We start from the raw sequence: 26,606 nt of genomic DNA on the forward strand, positions 1-26,606 counted from the left end.
CGGCCCCAGCCTGGAGGAACTCACTGCCACGCACCGTCCTGTGGGCTGGAGTCCGACTCGCTCTCCCCGTGGCCCTGGCAAGTCAGGGCATGGCTTGAGGCCTCGCTTCCCCATCTGTAGCTGGGGGCATGGGACACGGATGCCGTCCAGTAGAACGGGACATGCTGCCCAGGGGTCATTGCTGGCCACATCTGCGCTTGAAACGTGGCCGAAGCAACAGAAAAGCATATTTCTAGTTTAAATTTAAATAGTGGCACGTAGTCGTGGCGGCCTCGTGGACCGCTCGGGTCCATCTGAAGTGTAGCGAACCCTGTGTGTCCTTCCCGCGTTTCAGGAAACTGTCCACCAAGTCCACTCAGAGAACGTGTCGCCGGCGTCGACGAACCCTCCTCGCCTCCGGGTGTGCGGGAAGCTTTGCTTTTTAAACTGTCGGGAATCCCTGCAGACATAAGAGGTTATCTGACCGTTCACACCGGCGTTTCCTCTGCTCCTTCTCAGAGCCGTCGGGACCAGGCGCATCTTGTCTCCCAGAAGAAGGAAACAGCCTCAGGCAGGAGCGTGAACTAAGAGCGGAGGCACGGCTGTCCTCATGTCCCCAGCCAGCACCACGCTTCGCCCGTCGACAGCGGCGAAGGGGACACAGCGGTTCCATGCGGCCCCGTCCAGAGAGAAATCCATCTCACGCACAAAGTGAAAGCAGGGGGGGGACCCCGGGCCATGGGCCACGGAGGAGCCCACCCGCGGGAACACAGAGGGAATCTGATCAACCTTTTGGGGTCAGGGCTCTTTCTTACACACCCTTGTGAAAACGTCCCTCAGAGAGTGAGAAGGGCCTGAGCTTGTGGACAAGGAGGAGAGACTGTGCCCCAGTCTGCTGGCGGGAGACCCCCAGGTCCAGACCCGCAGGCATCGGGGTGGAGGGCCCGCGTGTGCCTGTGAACTGGGCCAGCCAGAGCGACTAAATCTGGCCAAGATGGCGGGATGGGTCTGCCCCCTGGTCTGGACAGTGTAGGGGACAATGGTGTTCGTAGACGATGATCCCTGAGAGGTCGAAGCCAGTTCCCAGGCCACAGCACGGAAGGAAGGACACCCTTGGTCTCAGGAGCCACTGGAGGGGTAGGGGCTGCCTAGAGAGTGGGGGGCAGGTCCCCACAGGTCCACAGCGGGGCTGAGCTGCAGGCAGGTGTGAAAGTTGGGAAGGAGGCCGCTCGAAATGCGTAGACACCCAAGCCCTGGGGTCCAGACGGGGGGGCGGGCACCGTGCAACCCATCGGCCCTGCACGACCCAGCGGCGTCCTCAGGGGGCGTCACTGAGGGACCCGGCTGACTGCCTGGGCCAGATCGGCCCCAGCCCTGTCCTCACAAAGCTTCAGGGCAGCCGCAGTGCAAACAACCACCGTCACAAAACACTTGCTGTGTAGAGCGAAATCAGCCGGACGCCGGAAGACCGACATGTGCAGCGTCCGTGCGGAACCGCAGGCGTGGCGCGGAGGAATCGTGACGTGTGACCAGAGGAAACCTGTACAAAGCGGAACCTTGGCCGGGGATGGTGGGACAAGCCCGCAGAGACATCAAAAACCGTGATTAGAAACACGCTGCACACACTCTCGAGCAGGGGGAGGTGAGTCACAGGGAGACGGGGAAGTGCGAGAAGGAAGAAAACGTAAACGCAAGTTCTAGACGTGAAAACCAGCTGTCGGGACGAGCAGCACACAGCGGGGCTGCAGGCAGGTGGACGCGGCAGGAGAGAGGTTAGGGACCTGGGGAGCCGTCCACGCAGGTGGCCCCGGAGCGGAGCCCGCAGAGGACAAGAACCTGACAGCGCGCACGGGACAGCACCAGCGGCTGTCGGCGTCCGAGAGGGTGGGTGCGGCGAGCCCACGAGTATGCGGGAAAATCTGGGCCCACGCTTTCAAATGCGAGTAGAGTCTACACCACAAGCCCCAGACTCTCCGTGCACTCCAAGCACACACAGAAAAAGCACGTCCGGGCGTGTGACAACAATCAGATGGCGGAACCTGTGTAAGAAGAGCGGCTCCGGGGGCGCCTGGGGGCTCCGTGGGTTGGGCCGCTGCCTTCCCCTCGGGTCATGGCCTCAGGGTCCTGGGGTCGAGCCCCCGCATCGGGCTCTCTGCTCATCGGGGAGCCTGCTTCCCCCCTCTCTCTGGCCTGCCTCTCTGCCTGCCTGTGATCTCTGTCTGTCAAATAAATAAAAAAAATCTTAAAAAAAAAAAAAAGAGCGGCTCCAAGGCAGCCCAAGGAAGAAGACGGTCCAGCCTCCTGCTGGGGGAGCGGGGCAGGAGCACCGGGCGAGCTGGGCACCGGGGCCAGCCCGGCGGATCAGTCCCGGGTCGGGGGGCATGTGACCTGGGTGGGATCCGCTGTCTTCACCCCGGAGTCACTGTCCTGAGTTGTCTCCCAAATGACTGGGAGAGGCCGCACGGTGTGGGGGTCCTGCCCTCCGGGCTCGTCCCTAGGCACCTGCCGTCTCTTTTCTGAGTCAGATCTTTGCTTCAGGAAGACGTGTTGGGTGTCCTCACAGTGTGGGAGGGGTGGGAAGGAGCAGAGGGGCGGGGGGCGGGGGAGCACGGTCTGGTGGGGGCCCACCCCTGGGGGGGTTGTAAGCCGCTGTCTCCCAGGACACTAGGAAGGTGCTTTCATCGGAGGGAACAGTGCTTGTCGCCTGTCCCAGGCAGTGCAGTCCTCGGGTCCTGGAGCTGTGACGGGAGCGAGTCCTCCTCCTCTCCCGCCAGCCTCTCCGCTCTGCACAGGCACCATGCCTGACACGTGGAGCCTCTGAGTGAGGACAAACAACCCCAACAAACGGACTAAAATGCACGGTTCTCCATCAACTTCGGGATTCGTCATCCTCTGCAGTGGAAGCAGAGACACACCTGATACAAACGAGAGGAAAGAGAAGTCCAGGGGCTCCCGCGGGAGATTCTCGAGGTGTCAGCGGGGGAGGGGGGCAACGGCCCAGGCCTTTGGGGGACGGGAGCCCTGTTTGTGTTCTGGGCCCTCTGCGGCCAGCAAGGTGAGAGGACAGCAGCGGGGTTGGGAAGGTCGGGCACGTCGAGCACGCGTCTCCAGGTGTGTGGGGGGTCCTGGCCCCCGGGTATCTGTGCCGGCTTCTCACCGAAGGCTGGTGAGGACGTCTTCCCTGACGTCTCGGGGAGCGCACGCACTAATTCGGTACGGCACGCGTGGGAGGGCTGCCGGGCGGAGTCTCCCACGGGCGTCCCGGGTGGGCGCTCCCAACCCCCGTGTTGCAGGTTTTTGGCCATTCCCGACACACGCTGGGCGGCCACCCCCCAGCAAGGTCCACGTGTGGGGTCCTTGGGGACTCTTTCAGGGGTCAGGGTGTTTTGGGGGTGGAGTGGGTGCTGTTAATCTCCCTAGACCAGGGTAAGTGGGGTTTGTAATATATCCACATCTTTCCTTAATAAAACAAGCCAAAGCATGGCGAATCACGCCAAGGGTGAGACGGTAGGGCGGGGGTCAGGGTCCTTTCTGTTGCCCGGCCTCATTTGGGAAGTAAGTTCTGGCAGAACTCTGGTGTGTGGACAGACGGACGTGTTTATTTCAAGAGACCCTTTGATCCCTAAATTACTGCGTTTCTAGACATAAATTCCAAACTGGGTGATTACACAGTCTGATTAAACAGCCCTAACGGAGAAGTACCAACGGACAGAACCTGGAAAGGCCCCTCTCAGAGCCTGCAGCCTTGTAATTCTGCAAAGAAAGAGGCCGGAAGGCATCTGCACCCGCCGGGCAAGCCTGCCGCCCCCCTCCCGGGCAGCTGCGGTCTCGGGGCTGGATGGCCCTCGGGGCCGAGCGCACGGGGATCGGGACCTTGAGCACGTCTGAAACTGTCCCGCCGCGGAAACAGAGCCGCAGCTTCCAAGCAGCCCCGGCAGTTCCTCCGAGCAAGACTCCAGCCCATAGCGCACCCAGCCCCCCGCCCGCCCACCTGCCTGCGCCTCCCGGGTTCCTCGTCCAAACAGACCTTGGAAGGAGCATCCTCGTCCTTCGACACGTGCGGCAGAGGCACCCCCAGCCTCCATCCGGTGGCTTTGGAAACGGCCCTCGGGTTGCCTGGCTGGTGGGGGCTGGGGCTGCTTCTCATTGGGAGATGCCTTGGAAGCAGGGACCCCTGCCCATCCTGTGAATGGGGCTTCCCGTTCCCTCCCTGCACCCGCAGCCCACCTCCTGCCCTGCCCCTGCCCTGCGCTCTTGACCTTGACCCTGCCGGCCCTGGAGCTTGTGCTCACTCCTCTGGGGGACCCCGACCTTGCTTTTCGCCCTTCCCCATGATGGTCGAGTTCTGCATGCTGACCCCAGATCCCCACCTGCCACCCCACATCAAGCCCACCCATGTCCTGCAACCCGTCTGACAACCCAGCAGGAGCCCAGGTACTCCCCAAACTGCCCCGAAGTGGCCTTGGCCACCTGCAGCCCAAGCCTGCTGGGCGACCACCTGGGGGACCCCCCACTCTGGGCCTCTCCTCTGTAGCCCTCAACCTCCTCTCTAAGACCCACAGGCCCTCACGTGCCCTGTTACTCCACCATCTCCTGCAGGCTGCTCCCTGCCGTGGCTCCCACCTGGCTCCCGGCACCCAGCTACCTCCACCCAGCACCCGGCACCCTCCAGCTGGCTCCCAGCACCCAGCTCCGAGCACCCGGCACCCTCCACCTTCCAGCTGGCTCCCAGGGCTGCCGCTGCTGGCAGGACGAGCCCCAGCAGAGCTTGTCCTCTGCTCCCCCACACAGCAACCCTTCGCTTCTGGGAGCTCTGAGGCTGGTCAGGCTGTTGTCGTGGCTCCTTGCCACCCAGCCATGCCACGCAGCCACACAGCCACACAAAGCCACCAGCTGCACCTGTCATGACAGGGGGCGAGGTTCGGCTACATGCCTGGAGGTCAGGAAGCCTGCCAGGCCCGTGGGAAGCCCTGACAGGGAGGGCTGAGCTGGCGGAGGGCCGGGCAGCAGCGGCACAGCCGTGGACAGGTGCTCCTCCGACTTCACGGGGACACTGGCGAACGGCAGCTTCTAGGTGGCATCTGTGTTACAGGGCCACCTTCCCTGAGGTTCCGGGAGGCCCCAGTGGCTGTTAAGTCAAGAGCACTTGGTTCTGGAAAATGGCCAGCAACACATCTGCCTGGGGTTGCTCCCCAGCTCCCCGCACCTGAGCTCCCTGCCCCCTGCTCCCCTCCACCAGGGCCCCTCCCCCCTCTCCCCCCCATCTGGGTCTTCCTCTCCCTCCCTGCCCCTGCTCCCCCACCTTCTCTCCCCCTCCCTCATCTCTCCCTCCCTCCACCCCGCTTGGACTCTCTGCCCCAGCCCCAGCCCACCTCCTGTCCCAGGCCTGCCCCTTACATTCTAGTTCCTAGGGGTCCCAGGAGCTCCAGGTCATGAGGGAGCTGCAGACCCCACTGTGTGGGCCACTCAGCAATTTTTAATGCAAAAGAAGGGGCAGTTCCCAGAGCAGCAGTGGGCAAGTGTGGCTCCCCAGTGATGGCAGGGGGGCTCCCCCCAGGCCTGCAGCCCAGCTCTCCATGGGGACAGGACAGAATGTCCTTGGATCCTTGCTCCCGCCCCTCCCGACTCAGCACACAGAGCAGGTTTCCGGGCAGGAGTAAACATTTGCCCCGGGGAAGCCGGATTCTCTGGGGAGTCCCCTTAGAGTCTCTGGGAGCCATCTCCCGCTCAGGACACTCTCACGGGGGAGGGGGTGTCTCCCCGTTACGCTCAGGACACTCTCACGGGGCCTTGGGTTACAACGGACCTGTCCAGGGTGCCCAGTGTTAGTCTGCGGAGAGCGGGCTTCGAAGCAGATGCTTTCACGGGTTGAGAAGGAAGAGGTCTTCAGCCCGTGCCACTTGGCTGTGCAGTTTCCCTCGAGTCTTCCCAGGAGTCTGGGAAATGGGTTTCCAAGGAAAACAGACCACTCTCAAAACCCAGGAGTATGTTTCCTAAAACCACAGGTGCAGGACGCCCAAGTTTGAAAGGCACACCCTCTCTCGCTTGTGTCACAAAATGCTCTCCTTCCAGTGACCCCATCACCCCCACACCCACGTGGCCTTAAATAGGGCTGGTCCCCTGGATGGCCAGCATTGCCACAGTCCCAGGGTGTGGGGGGGTTCTCCAAGGGGCAGGGGATGTGGCATGGGAACGTGCAGCTGGACCTTCTGTCTTCTCAGGGCAGACCTGGAGCTGAGAGTCCCCTCCCAAATTCCCAGCACCTGTGCCCCCACGGGCAGCTGTGAGAGCATCTGGCAGGCTCGCCGGGGCAATCCGGGCCCCTCCAGGACCCATCCAGGCCGGGGGACCGCTTGAAGGGAAGACGAGGACCTCGGGTTTGTACTGAGCTCAGTGCAGAGTCTCAGCCGATGTGGATGGTGGCCTCTGGAGCCTCCTCTGAGAGGCCCTGCAGGGTTAGAGGGACGGGGATGGCACTGGGGGGGATGGGTGGCCGAGGCCACAGCCACCCACCTGTGACTTGTAAGGGACGAGCCGGGCAAGTGACACATCAGGCTCTGGTCCTGTCCCCGGTGGCCAGCAGTGCCCGGCTGGTGCTGGACAATGTGTGGTGGCAGACAGAGGCAGGAGCGGAGTCTGGGAGAGAGCTTTCCTGGGGATCAGCAGGACACCTGGCCAGCACTGACTGGGTGGGCTGAACTGCCCCAGAGGCCCCTGTGGCAGGGACAGAGCCACTGCTGGTGACGGGAGCAAAGAGGAGTGTGCAGAGACCCTGTGCAGGGGGGGCCAGCAGGCAGGGGTGGCCAAGGCAGACGGGAGCCAGGCAGGTGGGCAGGGGAAGGGGAGCGAGAGGTTGGGGAGGGGTTTCATGTTTATCTGTAGGAAACTGGGGCCCCTTGGGGGGAGCGAAGGGCCTGGGTGGGCAGCTGCTGCCCCGCTGGCTGGGGAGGGTGCTGCTGCGGGAGGCGGGCCTTCGGTCCCCCCAGGCAGGGCAGGCGGTGGACAGCCAGGGGGTGGTGGGAGTTTCAATCCGTCCCAGTGAAAGCTCTCAGCCCTTGGTTTACCCAAAGCAGTGGAGATGGAAGGTTTTGTGTGACCTTTGTGATCAGGACAAATCTTTCTGGAGTTGTCAGTCACAGGGACCAGAATTGTTACCTTTCCCCACAAATGACGCCCTTTTCCCTATTTGACCCCCTCTGTGCTCCAGGGGGCTCCTGTGTGCTCTGGCATCGGGGTGGAAGGAGCTCTGTCATGGAAGGTGGCCGAGCTGGTGTGGCCGCCCCACACCATGGCGCCCATGTTGGTGTGACCCCCAGTGGTGACAACTGCATCCCTCCTGGGGTACGACCTCGTTCCCGCAGGAGACCAGCCGAGGGTCTGTGCTCCGGCCTCTGGATCCCATGCCCCTCACCCACTGTGGGCTCCGGTGCAGCCATGGAGGCAGCCTCGGGGCTCTGGCTGCCTCATGGGGGACGTTAGTGCCTTCTGCAGAGTTGCTGTGTGCCCTGGGTCCATCCTCCTGTCCACGGGGCACAGGTCCTGCTGTAAGCCTCTAGAATCCTGCTGGCTCTGAGCACGTGGACCCTTAGCCTGGCAGGGGCCTTGGGGGATGCGTGGAGCAGGATGGTCAGAGCCCCGGGGACCTTCCAGCGGGCAGGTTCCTGTCCAACCAGCCGGGTCCCATGGGGGAAGTCTGATGGGGCCTCAGCCAACCACCCTTTGTGACATGATTTCTGTTGTCCTCACGCTCTGTGGACATAACCGTCCGGTGCCCAGTCCTTCCCCGGGGGAGGCCAGCCTCACGTAGGCCGCGTCCCGGGATGCCCATGCCCCCTCGCTCGTCACAGAGGCGGGGCCTCAGCCTCACAGCTTGCTCTGTGCTGCAGAAAAAGGTTAACCCCAAACCAGGTTTGGGGAAGTGGCTGGCACCTATCTTCACATCCACTGGGGCAGGAGCTCAGCCCCGTGCCGCAGGTGAGGCCAGGCTGGGCTTCTCAGACCCCCGGGACCCCCTGTAGCGGCACAAGGGCCCCACACGCTCTTGGACTCCTCAGCACTGCAGCCAAAGCTCGCCCTGCGGGGTTGGCCGGTCCTGCCAGGACCCCGCACTTCAAGCACATGGATGCTGCCCACAGCCTGTGAGCCTGGGGCAGGCTCCTTCCTGGTGGCCGGACGCACCTGCTGTACACTTGCCCCCCAGCCCGCGGATGTCCCTCTGGGCCACCCTCCCCGGGGACCCCCTTCTGCACGTGGAGGGGCCTGTCTGAGCTGGTCCTCCCCAAACCCGGGCCAGTGGGCACCCAGGGTGAAGGGGGCCTCTGTTTCCCTGGGCCCAAGTATTTTCGGTGCATTTCACGTTTCTCTTCAGCACCTCCCGCTGAAGCCTGTACACGTGGGTGAACGTTCCAGGTTTCTTCATGATTTTTGCTTTGTTCTTTGTTGGGCCTCGAGTGCAGAACACAGACGCTGGAGAGGCATGACACCTTACATACTCCAGCTTCGAAGACAGCCCGTGCCCCTTCTCCTCCTGCTGGTGGACACAGGCCACCCATGACGGTGTGGGCAGGAAGGTGCCAGAAGGGCCTGGGCGGCAACCGGACCTCTCACCAGGCGACCTGAGTAGCGCGGCAGGGGTCTGGGGACCCAGAACCCACACACGGGCCTCCGTTCGCTCCCTGCGGAGCCGGTGCCTCAGGCTGGCGCCTGTGGTTCCCCACGGGCCTGGGCCAGCGCGAGGAGGCTGCCAGGCCGCCCCTGGGGGCTCCCGATGCTTTGGCCACACCTGCGTAGGGCCCGGGGACGAGGCTGCTTGGTGGTGAACAGTGGCCCCCCGAGCTTGCCCACACCCGACGTGCCCCGGCCAGCGGGTTGTCGCCCGGAGTGCCCCGTGGGAAGCTTCCTCACCCCCGTCTGTCTGGGCAACAGGAGGAGAGCTAGAGCGGGGTCCTCCCCCACCACTGCGGTGCTGACATTCAGGCCCATTTGCGGATGGGAGTGGGGTCCTGTCCCCTCCCCTGCCCATGGCCTGGGGGTGGCAATGGGTCCGTCGGGAACCTTCCACCATCCCTTGCTAGGACCCTAACCAGGCTGTGGTAGAAGGAGGCCCACTCCGCCCCTGCTACTGCCGGGGGAGCACATCCGGGGGGGGGGGTCGGGTGCCCTCCTGGGGGAGTGTCCTGGGTTCCTTGCCAACTTGGACCCCAGGCTGGAGTCTGCGGCCCCGGAGACATGGGGGCCCCAGTGGCCTGTCAGCAGAAATGGTGCAGCCGTAGGTTCCCGAGGACTCCAGCTGCGACGCAGCAGACGCGGCCTCCCCTTCCTCCCTCTGCTGGCTCAGAGCCAGAGACGTCTGGGCAGCCCCGGGCACCCAGCCACCTGACAGCCACCCTGGGAAGGGCTCTGCTTCCTGGGGTGGCCAGAGTCCATGCCACCAGGGACCCTTTGATCCAACGGGGCCTCCCTGATCTCACCGTTGCTGTTCCTTCTCCATGTCGTCCACGTCTGTGCATTTCGGGGACTGTGAACCTTCACTCTGCGGCTGCCCTCCCTAAACCACCTTCCGGATGAGCAGGGATCCCATCTTTCTGAGGCTGGTCTTGAGATGGCTGAGGAGGCCAAGGGGCTTCTGCCTGGCAGGCACCCCCAGCCCTTGCCCCTGTTGTCACAGGAGGCGCGACGAAGTGGCTGGGGGGTGAGCCCTCGTCAGCACCCGCTGAGCTGGGACAGGCCTGGGCTCCTGTCCCAGAGGATAAACGGGCACTGGCCGTCCACCCATCCCCAGAGCTTGGGCACGAGGTGCTGCCCAGCGGACACGTACCACACGGACACGCCTCTGGGTCCTGGCGTCCAGGGGGAAAACTGGACCGTGTGGGTGAGGAGGGGGAGCCGGAGAGGCAGTCGCCCTTGCAGGGGCCCCTCAGCCTGGACTGGCCTACCAGGGACCTTCTCACTCTGTGTGCCCGCGCGGGGATGGCACACCTGGCCCCCACACCTGGCCCTGGCTAGCCTGGCGGAGCCTGCCGTGCCTGTGGCTCTGAAGGGTGGGCTCTCGGGTGAGGCCTCAGTGGAGGGGGTCAGAGGCTGGCGAGGCCTCTGTGGCTTTCCAGCCACACCTACTGCACCTGCTACCCACGTCCCCATCTGGGCCCGGGAGGGATCCTTCCCAACCCTCTCCTCCCTCCCACGGCGCTCCCCACAGGGAAGGCTGAGACCCGCGGTGGTGCAGGACAGATCTTCAGCTCGATGGAGAGAGAGCAAGCCGAGAGGGTCCAAGAGAAATGGACGAGAAGCACCTTAGCATCAACGTAGGCCTTCGCTCCATCCGGCCCTCGGGAGGCTGCGGGTGGCGGGGGCGGGTGTGTCACTGTGGATTCAGTCAGAAGTGGGCACTGTGACACCAAAGAAGTTGAGGTGCTTCCCGGGCATGGGAAGGATACAGAAATCCGCCTGGAGCTGGGGGAAGGGCTGGTCTTCCGGGGTGGGGGACAGGAAGGCCCTTGGACCCCAGGGTGACCCTGCCCACCTCCATGTCCCCGTAGGCACTGCAGTGTGACATCCCCATGGAGGAGGACAGCCACCAGGAGTGGACGTTCACGCTCTACAGCTTCAATCACAGTGGCCAGGCCATCAGGGAGTGACGTGCCCACCGCCTATGGGCGGGCCCTGGTGCCCTGTCTCTGGAGGGAAGGACAAGCCGGGGCCTCTCCCAGGAGGCAGGTGTTTCCAGGAGCCACTGTCCGCGCTTCTGACAGACCCCTCCAGGCCTCTGGCTCAGGATGGATTCTCAGGATGGGGCGGGCGGGGAGGCCGCAGGGCACCGGCACCCTGTCCCCTACCAGCCTGTGCAGCACATGACATCTGACCACTGAGGGTTCTGAACACAGATTTGGTTTCAAATTTAAGCACCCTGAGATGGGATCCCAGTAACAGCCCGGCTGTGCCCGGGAGGCCTGGGGCAAGCACATAGCTGGGTTCGGGGGGACGAAAGGTCACTGAGACGGGTGTGTGGGGGGCAGTCGCTCGGAGGCAGCGGAGGGCCACCTGTCAGTGACGTCGTGGCCATCCTCAGGCCCTGTCCAGCCCGCTGCACGCCATCCACCAGGCCATCGATGCCCCCGTGAGCCGCTCCTGTGGCAGCACCCAGACCAGACCCTCCATATGAAGCTGTCAGCCCCGAGTCTTCCTGTGGGAGGAAGGAGAGTCGCCCCGCAGGCCAGGGTGAGGGGCTCCCCTGCTCAGACACCCTGGCAGCCCCCACCCTCACACCGTCCCCACAGCGCGCACGCCCTGAGCCTCTGGTTACCGGTCCGTGCCCCGTGCCCCAGGGGCGGGATGTCCGTGTGGTCAGGGGTGGGTGGGTGGGCGAGCGGGGGACATGCCTGGTCGCTCCTTCAGCCTGGGAGCCCCTCGCTGCAGGCTGGAGGCCGAGCTCCCAGAGGACCCCAGGGGGCCCACAGGAGGCCACGCGAGAGGGGCCAGGGTCCGGCTCCGCCCTCGGGCTTGTCCTCCGTGGGAGCAGCCCCGCCCACTGCTTGCTGCCTGCAAGGCCTCAGCGCTGTGCCCTCAGGACAGAGCCCCAAGCTGGGCACCTGGGTGCAGAGACCAGGCTGCTGGCCGAGGGGCTGGGCACGGCCGGGCCCCGGGGTGAGAGTACCATCTCGGGACCTCTCTGGCTGGAGCTATGTGTGTGGAGCTATGCTGGAGCTTCGGTGTCTGAGAGGTGGGCGAGGTTCAAAGGGCAGTCAGTGGCGGACTGTCCCCGAGACCCTCCATCGCTATGCTCTGGCACTCTGGGCATGTCACGGTGACTGGGCATTCTGGAGGGCCTGAGCTGATCCTGTCCCATCCACGCTGGCCCTCCCCCTGCCGTAGGCAGTAACGCTGCAGCACTCCGGACCCTTGCAGGGCACCCTGATAGCGGTGCTGGGGTCTTGCTGGGGGCCCCTGGGGCTGGCTGGGGGCTGTGCCATCCTCGATGGCCTTCCTCCTGTTCCCTCGGGGGCAGTGGGTGCTGGCTAAGGTCCCCGCCCAGGACCCTGAGACCGCCCACTGCAGGTGTCCCTTCCGCTCTGAGTGCCCGCTCTGGCCTCAGGCGGCAGCGAGAACTCAGGCCCCCATCCCCGCGTGACACACAGGAGGCCGGGCGCTGACCCCCAGCCCTGCTGCGAGCAGGGCCCCACTGCGCAGACGAGACTGCAAAGGGGAGAAATCACTACCCGACCTGGCCAGTCAAGAACTACACGTCTGAGTTCGGCCCGGTAGGTGCTGGAGACCAGCCCCGGTAGGTGCTGGAGACCAGCCCGGGCCCGAGGCCGTTGGGAGCCGGAGCCCTGTCTGTGGGTCCTCGGGTCCCAGCAATGAACCCCGTTCAGGTGTGGGGGTCGTACCCGCCCCGAGGTGAGATGTTGGGAGCCTGCGTGGGTCTCACGGCACCCCGTCTCTGCACGGCCCCCGCCGGCAGGGCAAGCAGGAGCACCCGGGTAAGGCCACGCACCCCCAGGGCAGATCCTGCTGGCAGGAGTCAGACACACACCCAGGTCCCAGGTGCTAGCCAACCACCCACCGGCCACACAGCGCACTGCCGGGGCCCTGGACGTCCAGCCCTGGCTGAAGGGGCAGGAGAAGTCGCTCCTCAGGGCCCCCAGGAGCTCAGCATGGCCTCCGGGGGCACCCAGCAGAGGCCAACCCAGGAGAAGCTCTGGCTACTTCCCGCCAGCTGCCCCACCCCGGGCCCCCGGGACGGCCTCCGCCACAGCCCCAGGGCCACAAGCGGTCCTGGGAGGAGAGCAGGGAAGGGCACTGGCCACTCAAGGCACTGCCCGGCCGGCCCGCGGGGTTGGAGCACGAGGTGGTGCGGGACCTGCGGGCAGCGCTGGTCGGGGAGGACTAGCGGGCCGTGGTCCACCACAACTATGCACCCCAGCGCGGGCGCCATGGGCCGGCGGGGGCTCCTCAGTGGTGGCAGCTGTGGGGGGAAGGTCTCCTCCACCCCTGCTCCCCTCTGCGCTCCACACAGACGTGGGTCCAGAGGGACACGGGGACGTAAGTGTTCTGGAAACACCCAGTGTCCGCGTTTGTCGGATTTAGATGAGGCCGCGGCAGCGTGGAGGGCCCCGTTCAGATGCGCCCCTGCTGGGGTGCTCAGGGTGGAAGGGGTCCCTGTTCGGCAGCCCTCCCCGTGATTTATTCACTATCACAGAGGTCAGAGGAGCTGGGCTCCGGGCAGCTGTCCCCTTGAGTTCAGACGCCACGCGGCCCCCACACCCTGACGGATGGAAGGAGGGTGGCCCTGTGGGGCAGGGAACTGTCAGGAAACGTGGCGGGAGGCAGCGGAGCGGGGCTGAGGGCCCATGGGATGCCCCTGGCATCTTCGGGGACACAGACGTGACAGCACACAGTCTTCTCATCTTGGGGGACACAGACACGGACATGGAGATGCTTGGGCACAGCCTCGGTGAAGCTCCCCTTTGGGACGATGGGGTTTGCTCTGAGGCGGAGGAGAGGGGCAGCAGACCGGTGGGGACCCGCAGGGAGCCCTGGAGCACGGGCAGTGGCTGCTTCCGTGTTCCAGGGGTCACATTGACGGCCGGCAATGGGTGGGTCTGTGTGTGGACACTTCTGGAGCCCTCATGGGGAAGAGCTGACGCGTGAGCCCCCCACCCCGGGCTTATGCAAACACGTTCTGTGCTGTGTCGTGCCTGTGCCCCAACAGGTCGTCCAACGCGTCTGGTCCCCTGTGCCGCCGTGTGCTGAGCAGGCCGCCCCACGGGTGTCGGCCCCTCCGCACGCGCACAGGCACTTGCACACTCCGTACTGAGGGATGAGTGTTCCCCGCGCTGTGCAGCAGAAGCACACAAGAAGCCCCAACACCCAACACCCAAGCCCCAAACTGGGCTCATGGCAAGGGGACACTGGGCGCCACATCTGAGGCCGCACACACCGAGGCTTCGCATCACGAGACCCCGGCTGCAGAGGAGTGGCACCTGCCACGGGCCCCTCCTCCTGACATCCTGGGCCGGGCTCTTCCAGAAGTCCTCGGGATTTCTGAGTATCTGCTGTCTTCCCCAGGGCCTCCACACCCCCTCGCCCCACACCAGGCCCCGTCCCTGGGAGACCCCCCCACCGCTCCCCCACCCCTGGGAGACCATCCTGTTTCCGCCTTCCTGTTCCACACCCATGCATGTCTCCTCACTTGGGGAGACACGTGTCCGCGGCAGCAGCCAGGCTAACCCCTGCTGCGGAAGCTCGTTCCATCTGTTCCCGGATACCAGCCTGCGAGCTTCGAGGCCACACGCCTTGTCCTCGGTCCCAGACACCTCACCACACACAGGGGGAGCCCAGAGGGCCCCGGAGAGTAAGGGAACGAGGGCCCCACAGCGCGTGCCTGCGAGAAGCCACGCTCCGAGCCAAGCCCCCTCTGGCCCCTGTGTGGGCTGCCGTGGGAAGGGCCCCCAGAGGCTAGGAGGACGGGGAGGATGGGCCCAGGGATCCAGGGAAGGTGGGAGGCGCAGGCGCTGCTCGGGCGTGCAGGTGGGAGTCAGGGTGTCTCGCCTGCCCTGCCCCAGGGGGTTTGGGAACACAGGTGCCCCCGTCCCGCAGAGCTGGGAGGGCGGGCAGTGCCGGGCACAGGCTGAGGGTCCCAAGTTGGGGCTGTGGGCAGGGGCGGGTGGACGCGGGCCTGGAGTGTCAGGAAGGGTGTGGGGCTCTGGGTGGGGGTTTCGGCCAGAGGTTCTGGAGAAGAGCTGTGGTTTTAGGAAGAAGGGGTCTCGGAGCACAAGAGGAGGGTAGGGGCAGGCACCTGGGGAAGGCAGAGGGACCGCCCGGGATGAGCCCTAGATGCAGGACGGTCTCCCGGACAGCCGGGGGGAGGGGAGGGCGGCGCTGCCCCAGGAGGCAGCTGGGAAGGAGCCTCTCGCTTCCTGTGGCGTCCTCAGATGTTGGCGGTGCCCGCGCTGGGGCTGAGGACAGGACCTGGAGAGGGCAGCCTCTGCCCAGGGAGGAGCACCGTGGACAGGCCAGTCCCCACAGCACACCTTATCCCCAAGACCTGGGGTCATGGCCAGGCTGTGACCGGCGTCCCTGACAAACTCCCAGGAACCTCGATGTCATTGGTCCAGAACCACGACTCAGAACCACCGGAGAGACTCTGCACACGGCGCGTGACAGTCCCCACTGGACACCCAAGACCCTCCCCACACCTTCTGCCTGGGAGCACCAGAGTTTGGGCTGGCGTCGTCTATGCAGGTGCTTCTGACCCGGCAGCTCTCCCCGTGCACAGGCACCACCTGACCCATCCGGCCCAGAATGGAACAAAAAGGCCGAGGAAGGACCGATTCAGCTTGAGCGGCGTCCCGGCTACTCCCACGCACCCCAGAGCTCCAGGATCTCAGGACTCCGGCCTCGGAGGTCACGGGACCCAGCTCCTGCATCTCCGTGGGCTACAGCGTCTGTTTCTCTGCGGAACACTAACACGAGACCACTTACACCAACCCCCAGATGCCAAACGCCTAGATGGACAGGATCTCGGCACCGGCACCGTGACTCCATCGGGACTCATCTGGGAAAGATGGAAGTGGAGGGGCGTGGCGTGTGCGTGGGAGGGTCAACGCAGGTGGCTCGAGACCGTAACTCAGTCCCGGGTACGCGCGCAGCCAGATTTCTGATCCTAAAATGCACGGGAGTGCTAAGGGGTGAGAACACGCTCAGCACGGTGAAGGCCCGGCCCGCCGGGACATGCCGCAGCCATGGCAATGAACGTGGTGCACTGAGGCCAGGCAAAGCGAGTCCCGGAGAGGGGCAGGAGGCCCGACACAGCCCCTAAGTACAGCCACTGAATTTGAGGCCCTATGGAGGTTGGGCCGTATCTTTCCCCACACGGTGATGGGACAACTGGGTCCCCACGGAGAAACGGACGCCTGACCAAAACCGGATCCCTCCGGCGAACACGGCACGTGCAGGAGGCCCCAGGGGGCTGGCGGGTGGGCGTGCACGGGTGCGAGCGCCAGGAGACACCTAGAAGCGTGAGTGGGCGCCAACACCTAGCGGCTCCTCTCCTGGGCGTACGTTCAGGGGCATGCATGCGCCCACGGGGGGTTCACACGGGTGTGCCTCCCGGAACGGAGATCCACACCGCCCACCACGCCTGCCAGGGCCCCTCTCTCGGGACAGACCCCCTGCGGCAGGCAGGGCCGCTGGAGACCACCCACCAAGCAGCCCCAGAGCAGACAGGCCTCCCAGCCACGTGACCCCACCCACCCGTCAGCGACCACGGGGGCAGACTGGGACCTCTTGGCTCCTGTTCCTCTCACCTTCACCCCTGCCCCTCCCTCGGGGCAGCGGAGGTCACCGCAGCGGGGGGGAAACCGCAAAGAAAAGCCAGAGGAGCCGTCTCATGCCCTGAACGCCTGTTAAGGTCCTGGTGAAAGCGTGGGGACTGCCTGGCCCCCAGCTGCCCCAGGAGAGGCAGTGGCAGGGCCGGACCCCAGCGCCTGGGCACAGGAGCCGAGGCACGGGGCCAGCAAGGACCACATGCAGGGTCTGGCCCGGGGAGGAGGGGGCCCCAGAAGTGCCAGGCATGGGTGATACCCCAGGCAAGCGGTGCCACCCAGCCCAGTCCTGCCAGGAGAGGACGCCTGTCCGCCTGGGGCGTGCATCCTGAGTTCATGTGGGCCGGTGACCTCATGGTCTCCACTGAGGACACATGCTCCGCTGTGACCGTCTCCGCCTGGGAGGAGCGCTGGAAACCAGCAGCACACAGCCCTCTCCTTACCACCCCCGCCCCGTGAACACGGCCACGTTTCCAGTGCCACTGGCTGGGCCACATCCACCGTGCAGGCCAGCGTCCCCCAACCTGCCCTGGCCTCCCGTCCCTCCCGTCCCGCCTGGGACCACAGGTCAGAGGGGAGAGCCTGCAGCAAGGGCCCAAGGCCCAGAGGCCCTGCCCCATGCTGAAGTCTAGCCCCTCCCTGCCCTGTTGTGCCCTGACCTGACCGGTTTCCAGTAGGGCCCCTGCCTCCTGCAGTGGGCACCACAGCCTCCAACGTCCACACCGCAGGCACGGCTTCCTGCTGCCCGGTGCGTCCCGCCTCGGAGCCCCTCCCACCTCAGGCCGGGCCTGCTCAGGGCCTTTGCACCTGCCCCTGCCTGTGCCTAGAGAATCTGACCCTCTCTCTCCTCCGCCATGTGTCCCAGCTTCCCCACACCCAGGGAAGTGTGGCTGAGGCTGCCTCCCCGGGCCATGGACAGAAGACTGAGGCTTCACAGCTGTGCAGAAGCGTCTCGGTCACAACTTCAGGGCACAACGGCCACTCCAGCTCGTGGGGGCTGGAGTCCCTCTTGCCAGTGACAGGGCTTGCCCACTTCTCTGAGGCGCTGTCACACGCCGTCTGAAGCCCCAGGGCGGTCCCTCTGCTCTGCTGCCCACACTGTCCAGACTCCCGCAGCTACAGAACTGCCCCGAGGGCACTGGGCACTGGAGGCAGAGTCATGACCCCCGGATTCTTCCAGGTCCTTCCCCCTGCATCTCCACCAGCATCCCCCCAATCCCGCCGTCTCCGTGCCTGTGACATCTGGGTCCCCAGCCACAAAGGCCAAGCCTCCCAGTGGGACTGAGGGAGGGTCACTCCCCAGGGTGCCCAGCTCCTTAGTTGTTTGGAACATGCAGATTTCACACACCCCCATGGCACACCTACGTCACCCCCTAAGCAGCCCCGTGCCTGCAGTCACGGGTCCCCACTGCGCCCACGTGCCCCACCCAGGGGCAGTCACCAGCTCGCTCCTGGCCCCGTCCATTCAGGTGGGCATCACGCGTAAACGTTAGCCTAGGACGTGTGCCCTGATGGTCTCGTTCTGCGTGACCCCACATCCTTGAGGCAGCTAGAACTTAGTTCCCTGGAGTGCACAGACCCCGTGGCTTCCCCCTCACCAAGGGCTGATGCCAGGCGTCTGCACGTTTTGGCTGCTGTGAACACGTGGGGACACCAGGTCTCCCGGCTGCGGCTCTGGGAACGGGAAGGTGGGGTCGGGCTGGTCTCATGGTTTAGGAACAGCGGCGCCTGCACACGCCCCCAGCCACGACGGTGGGCTCCGGGATAGCGTGGTAAGCACTCAAGCCTGGGCCTGGACACTGGAACAAGGGGTCCCCTCCAGTGCCAGGTGTTGCCCACGGAGCCCACCCTTCTAGGAGGTACGACCTTGGCACGTGGCTGCATCCCATTCTCACGCTGAACATCTAAGTTCTCGGACTTTCCCGCGGACCCAAGCCCTTCCCTCCTTTTGCACCAGCGACGCAACCTGAGACAGCTGTGGTCAGACTGGAACACCTGCAAACCAGGGACCCAGGCGCTGTCCCCGCCGGCCCATCTACACGAGACCCGTCCACCAGCTCAGGTTTTGTACCATTTATTCTTCTAACAACAAAATCATACAAAACCAAGGCAGCTACAGAACCCCATGGGGCCCTGACCAGCGGCCCACAGGCTTCCTCGAGGCTCAGTGTGGACAGGGGTGCATGCGGCTGAGCCCCCACCCCCACAGCCACACAAGGTTTAGGTCATGGGTACAGGGTAGGGGTCCCGGGGGTCCCAGGGCCATGCCTCCACCCCCGACACACGAGGGGAACCGAGGGCCAGGGAGATGGGTTTCGCCACTGACCCCGGTGCAGACCCACGGCAGGGAAGAGTATGGACACCCAGAGCCCGGTGTGTTGGTTTGGCACACGCTCTAGCCATGGTCACTCTGACGCGATGTGGACACTCCGTGCCACCCAAAGGCGCCTCAAAGCGTCTGGACACACACTTAGCCTCCACACAACCCGGAATCTACAGACCTGGCTGACTTCCCTGGGGGTCCAAGAAAGCCAGGAAGAGCCCAGGACGAAGCCATGGGCTTGTTCACAGAACTGGTCTCTTTACGGCACCCCGAATTATCACTGGAGAGCCCCGAGGTGCTTTCATAAATAAGTACACCACGCAGTGAGGCCCGGGCACAATGACCACGACAGCCTCAGACCATCCCAATAGCCCCCAGTGCCCTGCGCGTGGCTGTCACCATCCTGTGTGCTGGCCAGAGGGGACAGGCACGCGGGCTCCGGCCCCAGTCCCCCAGGACCTCACGTGGCCCCGCAGCCCCTCCGTGGAGCCTGGTGCGTGGCGATGGAGGATGATGGGCGTGTGCATGCCAGTCGGGGAGCCATGGGGTGAACACGCAGAAGCCGGGCCTGGTCGCCTGTGCAGGATGTGGCTCACGCCCCAGCTGCAAACCCAGCCTGGGCCTCTGTCCGTCAGGCAGCTTCCTGGAGCCGGAACTCCCAGAACATGCCCACTCATGATGACCACCCGCGTCCTCCTGCAGAAGTTCCAGCACTGGGCAGGCATGCTGAGCAAGGCCACCTAGCTGAGCCCGGACGGACAGCTCTCCTCGGCCGTAACTTACAGGAACACGGGCACTCATAGGGACAGGCGCTGAGGAGGCTGACCGAGGGACTGAGGCCCTCGGCCACCTTCCTGAATAGACCTGAGGCACAAGACGACCCTAAGTCTGAGCGGGGTTTCTCGGGAGTGTCCTGGGTGGGGCAGAACTTAAAAATAACCATGGCAACCGGGTAGGTCTGGCCACAGAAACCACTTTTGGAACCCACAGTCTGAGTGTGTGGCCAGTGCTACTGGTCTTGTCCCACGTCATCACGAGCCTCCCTCGGGGGCACATGACATGCTGAGGGCATCCACGCCTCCCCTCCACACGAGGAAATCTTTGCAGCTGCGTGCTGGCTCTTGGCCTAGGGAGCAGAGCTGTGGGGCTATTCTGGGAACTTCTGTAGGAAGCCACATGTGGCACGATCCCCAGCCTGCCCAGTGTGCTCTTGGGTGGGCTGAGTGTCAGGAGTAGATGGTGACCACCTCCCGGCCACTGCCCCGGACCAGAAGGACCCTGTCAAGCCCCTCGGTCAGGACCTCGAGGAACTCCATATCTGGGGTGACTGAGTCAAGGACACAGCTGGCTGTGCCAATGGTACTCCCCGGCAGAGAGATCCGCACACGGGAAGACGGCCCCGCATGCAGGCTGTGACGCCAACCCTGCCCACCACGGGCCACAGCCAGGCGCCCCACAGATGCTCAGGGTCAGCAGCTCCCCCGCCCGCCCAAATGGGAATGGGAGGCCGCTCGCACCCGGGGCCCTGGAAGCAGACAAAAGAGCCTGCCAAGAACCCACGGCCCGCCAGTCCCAGTGTGTCACCCACTAGGCACAGGCACAGAGTCCTCCAGCTTGTGGTCAGATCAAGGCTCGCAGCCCAGGAGCCACCTGCTGGCCCCCTCCCCTGCCTCCCATGGTCAGAGGGGAGGGCAGGGGCATTACCCCGAAGGACACACAGTTAAGGGCGTGAGCCCAGCTCCGGGTAGAGCCAACCTGTGACCTCCAAGGTCAGGCCTGGCAGCCTCCACCCAACCGGGAGGCACCCCAGCTGAGAGGGGCTGGGGGCTGGGGAACCACGTATACTGTGGCTTGTCTAGGACAAACGGGACGTGGGGCTCCACATCTCAAGGACGATATCCAGCAAGGGAGCCAACCAGACAGGAGCTTGAAGCCAGCACCGAACCTGTCCCAGGACCAGAGGTCCTCACTGTGCCGTGGCGGGTCCGGTCCAGGGTCAGGGATGTGGTGATGGGCCCCATGGTGGGCATTTCGGGGCCGGGGCTCTGTGTCTGCGTTTTGCTCACTCGTGGTCTGAGGCCCTGTGTGTCCCAGGGTCTCTACTGAGGGTCTGAGTGGCCCAGGACACCCCCCAATTATAGACACTTGAAACCAATCAAGAACCATTCACCTAGGGCCCCCAGATGCTGCTTTCTGGTACCCAGACCGGGGATGGGGGGCCAGTCTGGCCCCATGACTCCGAGGTCGCAGGTCCAGCCCAGGGGTGGAAGTTCTGGGCCCCCTACCCCTACCCCCACCCCAAGAACCCTCGAGCAAGAGAAGCCGTGCCCCACATGCCCCACCCATCCCCGGGGAGCGGGCTGTAGCACAAAGGATACAGTTCTCGTCCCCCTGACGGTTCCGGGGGGGCCCCGGCATGTTGAGCAGGACCAGCTGCGCACCCCGGGACCTGCTGAGGACGACCCCGTTGAGCTTCACGGCCGTGTGCATTCTCCGGACATTGGACTGGTTCCTGTGGGAGAGGGTCACCCAGGGCTCCAGCCCAGCCCCGGGGAAACACAGCAGGAGTCAAGTGGGGTAAGCTCCCCACAAAGACCCACGGGGGAGGAGCCTCCATGTGTGAGGCTAGGAAGCCCCGACCAGATGTCACCCGCCCATGAGAGTGCTCCAGTCTCTCAACGTTCTGGGGTGGGGGGCATCACTAAAACCCCAAGCTTCTGCATCTACGTGTGTCCAGCGGACACTGCGCGTTGCTGGGCATGAAAGGCTCTCACTCATGCACCCCAGCCAGAAGGCCAGGCCCAGCCCTGCCGCGCATGTGGCCTTGAGCTAAGTAAGCCCCCCAGCGGAGCACACGGGGCTTCTCACTGGTCCCAACAGGGGCGGGAGTCCCCGGGGACCCCCGAGACGCCATGCAGAAGCAGCCCAGGCATCCGGCACCCAGGCCAGGGATTTCGGTCAGAAATGAAGCCAAGAGAGTCCACACCGGGTCTTGGCCGCCTGGACACTACTGCCCTCGGCAGAGGATGGATGGACAAACTCTTCTAACCCCTTGTCACAGGCTTCCGCCAATAGTCCTCCAAGCATGCCGGGCAGACTCCTGACCGCTGCCCGCACTCCCTGGCGCTCAGGCACCCAGGGGGCCTCGTCCTCATCTATCCCACGTGCACCATGCAGCCACGGGTCCCCGCGGTACTGAGCATGTCCCAGGAAGCACTCAGGAGATGCTGCCATGGAGGGCCGACTGCCTCCAAGATGTCCACCGCCCCCTGAGCTGGAAAACCCTGGAAATTCCACCAGTTCCCGGTGAGCCGCACGAAGGGATCCGCGGGCAGCCCTGCCGAGAGCAGGTCACTGCACCCTAGACGGGCGGACAGACAGAGGCCACTGCATAGTGTTCGTCAGGGAGGCCACACCCTGTCACCGGCTCAGCCAAACACACCCCATCACAACCACCAGTTCCCAGGAGGAAAACAGGGAGCTGGACCCCCTCTGTCTAGTTTCTCCTGATAAAATTATAGACTGGGGACCTGTCCATGGCACAATCAGGGACCTTCCATCACAAGAACCACGAGTTAGCTGCCTGGACAGACCACAATTACCAGTGTTTGGGGACAAGAGCCACTCCAGAAATGAGCATCTGTGATATCGAAGAATCCCTTACGGCTAAAAGTCTGAGAACACATATAATCTTAAAATCAGGGGTTTGGGTCTGGCTGGAAGGGCCCTTGGCTCCAGGATGACGTGCCCTGTTGAGGTCACAGGGGTGCGGAGATGGCCAGCATGGCCCCCGTGCTTCTAGGAAGCCAGCAGAAACCTGCTTCTGCTCCCAGCAGCTGGCCGAGAAAGCACCAAGGAAGGGGACCGTCACCCTCGCACTGAATGTGGCACCGAAGCACTTTCGAAACAGCCTCCAAGTGGACTCTGGGGGTGGTGGGCTGCCTGGGGCCGAGCGGGGGCTGCCGGCCATGTGCCGGCACAGCAGGGACCGTATCACACAAGCAGCTGTGTGGACAGAGGCCCCAGAGCACAGCCAACCACCCCCGCCCGTCAGTCCCGTGCCACCTACAGGCCAACCTCCGCTCCTCCTGCAGCTTCCCCGGGCCGAGCCCTCAACCGGGAGCCCCCACGGACCCCGGCGACGGCATCAGCAGGCCCACCACTCACACGGTGTTCTGGGGAAGAAACCCTATCCCTGCGTCTCCGTGCTTTTGTTTTCTTGAGAGTTCACGCAGGGAGCGTGCCTGGTTTGCAGGCGACCAGAGCAGACGGGGAACCGTGCACCCGCCTGCCCTGCAGATCCCGCCACACGCACGGCTTCACACCCTCCACGCCCACGTGCGCCCATCTCCGGGGTGCGTGCTCCACGGGGGCTCCAAGGGCTACAGAAGAAGGGCAGCCACCCGCCGCCCCTCCACAGGGGACACACTCGCAGGCGCTGGGGGGCAGGGGGCACAGCAGCCTCAGGGAGGTCCCCCACCTGCCCACCCAGCTGCCCCCCAGCACTATAGCATGCACGCGGTCCGCCCACGCCCCTCCTCACACCCCGCCAGCAGCTTCCTGGGTGAAGAGGACCCAGGGCCAGGAGCAGGAGGTTCTGCACCCCCCAGAGCGGAGAGACTACCCACATGCTCTAGCCCCGGGGACACTCAGCCCCCCAGATGCGGACGGAGCCGCCGAGTGCGCCCACTCCTCTCTGCTCTGCTGCCAGCTCAGGACCCGCCTTCCCCACGGCACCGTCTGTGCCTGGAAGCATGGAGCCTGGCTGTGCCCTGAGCCGTCGGGACAGTCGGGAGCCAGCAGCGGCCCAACTCCGCCCCAGGCACGTGCACACACGCGCACACGGCTGCACACACACACGTGCACACATAGCTGCACACACGTGCACACACGCTTCACAAGAGCCACGTGGGGCAAGCATGCGAGGGAGCAGGTCTGAGAAGCACCCTAAATAAATGAGAGCACTTACAGGCTTCCCCATTCTCTAGGCAGGAGAGAAAACACAAAGAACGAGTTATTTCGGGACTGAACGTGAAGAACGCTTGTGAACACTGGGCACATCCCCGCTACCCTCCCCGAGCCCTCCTGGTCCTTCTCCATGAGGGGGCCTGACCCCCTGACCTATGCCAGCCCTGGGGGTGCCTGGCCCCACGCCACAGGCTGAACTCTGGCCCCCATGGGCAGGCTGCACAGACGGCGGGGTCACAGCTGGGAGTCCCCAGCCCCCATGAGCGCTGACCGCCAGCTGCTGGGACCCGGCAGAGACAGACGCCGGAATCCCCGTGACTGCTGTCCCCAGGAGTGCCTGCAGCCAGTAACCCTGAACCATGAACCCTCTCCTCCCCAGCCCCCAGGGCCCGTGGGCCAACACTCACGGCTTCAGGCTGAAGAGGTCCTTGAACCCGGAAACGCCCGGCTCCTTGTTCTTGTACTTTTCCGCAATCAGCTTCTCCTTGGTCCAGGTCATCTGCACCTTGTCTGGGGTGGACGGGGCCTGGGTTCTGGTGACCACCACGGAATGGGATGCGGTGTTCCTGTCATGGATGAGCTGAGCCTGGCGGGAGAGCAGGGCACGGTGACAGGACCCATTCTGTGACCTCCTCGCTCTAACTCACTCCCAAGACACAGGAGGATGAGATGCCAGGACCCAGGGACCAGCCCTCCCTCGCAGGGGTCACGATGCCACTCCAGCCCCAGCTGGTCCCCCTCCTCCTGGGCATCCACACCAAACTCAGCCCTCTTCCTGCCCCGGCTCTGAAGGCCACTGAGAATGGCCCACGCCTCCATGACAACACGAGGGAACATTTGCACCTGAAGTCTGTACTTTATACAGCACCACACACACAGCCCACCTGATCTGTCCATCTGTCTCTCGGTCCTTTGTTCCCCGTTTTTCCGTCCACCCACCTCCCATCGCCCCCACCACCCACCCCCTCACTCGTCAACAGCACAGAGAAAGTCAGGGAGCCCCGGTCTCGGGTGGGGCAGGTGCGGGATGAGGACGTTGGCATCGCCAGGACAGGCTGGATAGGCCATGTTCAAACAAGACCACGACCCAGAGGTGCGCTGAGGGGGTTGGGGCCAAGGGGATGACAGGAACCAGGACAAAGAAACCGCAGGGTGACGTAAGGGAGGTCCAGGATGGCGCACGGAAGAGGCTTAGCAGGCTGGCTCTCGGGCTCACCGTGGCTCCCGGCCAGACGAGGGACAGGAGGGAGGAGGGAGGCCCGGTGGGGGCCACTGCGGTTCGGGAAGGAGCAGAGCTGGGATGGCCAGAGGACACTGGCTCCGGGCAGACCCGTGTGAGTGGACAGGGGCCCCGACCCTAGCCTGGGTGTGAGAGGTAGCAGGGGCAGAACGGAGCCTCCCAGACATTCAGAAAACCAGGCGTGTGGACAGACGGTTCCTGTGATCGCCAAGACCTGGTCCTGCAGGTCAGGCCTATGCGGTGCAGCTGGACACTCCCAAAGACGCGGCTCAGGGGGGCTGTCACCGCTGTGCGTGCGTGGGGGGCCAGGCACCCGCCCACACTCTGCGTGCGCACCTCTCTCTCCTGCTCTGTCTTAGACAGCTGCATCTGCTTCAGCATCTGGGACCGCTGCTCCATCAACAGCGTCTTCTCGTACGTGAACGCCGAAATGTCGCTTTCAACCTGGGCAGTGGGGGAAGAGCACACGCGATCACGTGCTCAGGCTGCCGAGCGCTTCCGTGGCCGTTCGGGTTGTGCCCGGTGTCCCCCGCCCCCGTCCATGTCCGTGGCTGCACCTGCCCTCAGCCCCAGTGGCCCCTGAATGGTGCGTGTGTGGGTGACCACCATAGCTGCACTGTGTCTGCTCCTGCGCCTATTCCCGATGTGCGCCACGGCCCGTGGGAGCCCCACACCAAGTGTGCACCCCGCCCCATCCCGCACGCAGGAGGCACAACGTACAGACGCCGTCTTTTGCACAGGGCAACCGATGGCCTGCACAGGGTGTGCCTGGCGCTCGGTGTGCCCGGGGACCACAGGGCCAGGATCCTCTCCAGCCCCTGGCCTGACGCTAGGCAGGTGACCCTGGGTCCTCCCGCCTGTCCCGGGTGGGGTCCGCGTCGGGCAAGCACCACCTCTGCCCTCTCGGGCCTGAGAGCATGGAGTGCCCTGAGACCCTCTGTGGGGCTCTGGGCTCCGGTCCAGCAGGGCCACCCACCACTCCCACAATCTGGCTCCCGTCCCACAAACGTGAGGGGAGGGGCTCTGACTCATCGTTCCTGCATCAGTCCCCCTTACTGAACTCAGTCTTTTCTGGGGTCTTCCAGATAGTTGGGGGACATCGTCCGCATAAACATCTCCTGCCTCTGACACTTTGGCTCCAGCACCAGCTTTCTAGAAAGGGATATGGGCGTGGGCAGCCACCTATTGCCAACCTCTGGGGACATTCACGGGGGCTGGTTGTGGCCCAGGAAACCAACTCTGCCGGCCAGACAGCCATGGACCCTGACTCCCCTGGAGCTCCTTACAAGATCTGTGAACTCTGCTCGTTGTGAAACAGATGTTAACGATAAGCCCAAACCCTTCCTGCCCACACGCCCTGGCTCGGACGGCTTTTTCTAAGTCATGCTGATCAAAGCCATCTCCCTCATTAGGGACCCTGGCTGGCATTTGACACTGGCCTCCCCTTCACCACGGGGCTCCCTGCCTCCCGAGAACGGTGCCCTGGGCCCTCGCGGGGCACGGGGTGCAGGCTGGCCCAGAAGCAGCGCAGGGACCCTGCCCACCTCCCAGTGGAAGGACCTGGAGAGGGGTTCCAGCCACGGTCTGCTCACGGCTCTCACAGGCACGTGTGGCCACGTGCGGCAGGACAGTGGCCCAGTCTCACGAAATAGAGGCACTGCGTCCCTTAACGCCACTCCCAGCGAAACTTGTAACTGTGACTGAAATCAAGCAGCGCCACGGGTTTCTGCGGCAAGTAATTATGCACCAAGTACAACTTGTGACCCTGAGC

General features: G+C 64.4%; 1 protein-coding gene and 1 pseudogene across 5 annotated transcripts in view; both read right to left on the reverse strand.

Annotated features, from left to right (window-relative positions):
• Positions 1-3,617: 3,617 nt before the first annotated feature.
• LOC125100197 (uncharacterized) lies at positions 3,618-9,469 on the reverse strand (annotated as a pseudogene).
• An 8,893-nt stretch (positions 9,470-18,362) lies between these two features.
• The window catches only part of SLC12A7 (solute carrier family 12 member 7), a 67,393-nt gene continuing 59,149 nt past the window's right edge, over positions 18,363-26,606 (reverse strand). For 3 of the 5 annotated variants that reach the window (XM_047730943.1, XM_047730947.1, XM_047730946.1), the window contains exons 21-25: positions 25,172-25,279; positions 24,003-24,181; positions 23,597-23,611; positions 21,006-21,139; positions 18,363-19,945 (exon numbers count right to left, since the gene is read on the reverse strand). In XM_047730943.1, the coding sequence (XP_047586899.1) occupies positions 19,854-19,945; positions 21,006-21,139; positions 23,597-23,611; positions 24,003-24,181; positions 25,172-25,279 (528 nt within the window). In that variant the 3' untranslated portion in view covers positions 18,363-19,853. The remainder of the gene's footprint in view (positions 19,946-21,005; positions 21,140-23,596; positions 23,612-24,002; positions 24,182-25,171; positions 25,280-26,606) is intronic. The other 2 variants (XM_047730944.1, XM_047730945.1) reach the window with 1 other exon arrangement.

This window comes from Lutra lutra, chromosome 5 (genome assembly GCF_902655055.1).
Source record: "Lutra lutra chromosome 5, mLutLut1.2, whole genome shotgun sequence".
In the NCBI taxonomy this organism is placed as follows: domain Eukaryota; kingdom Metazoa; phylum Chordata; class Mammalia; order Carnivora; family Mustelidae; genus Lutra; species Lutra lutra.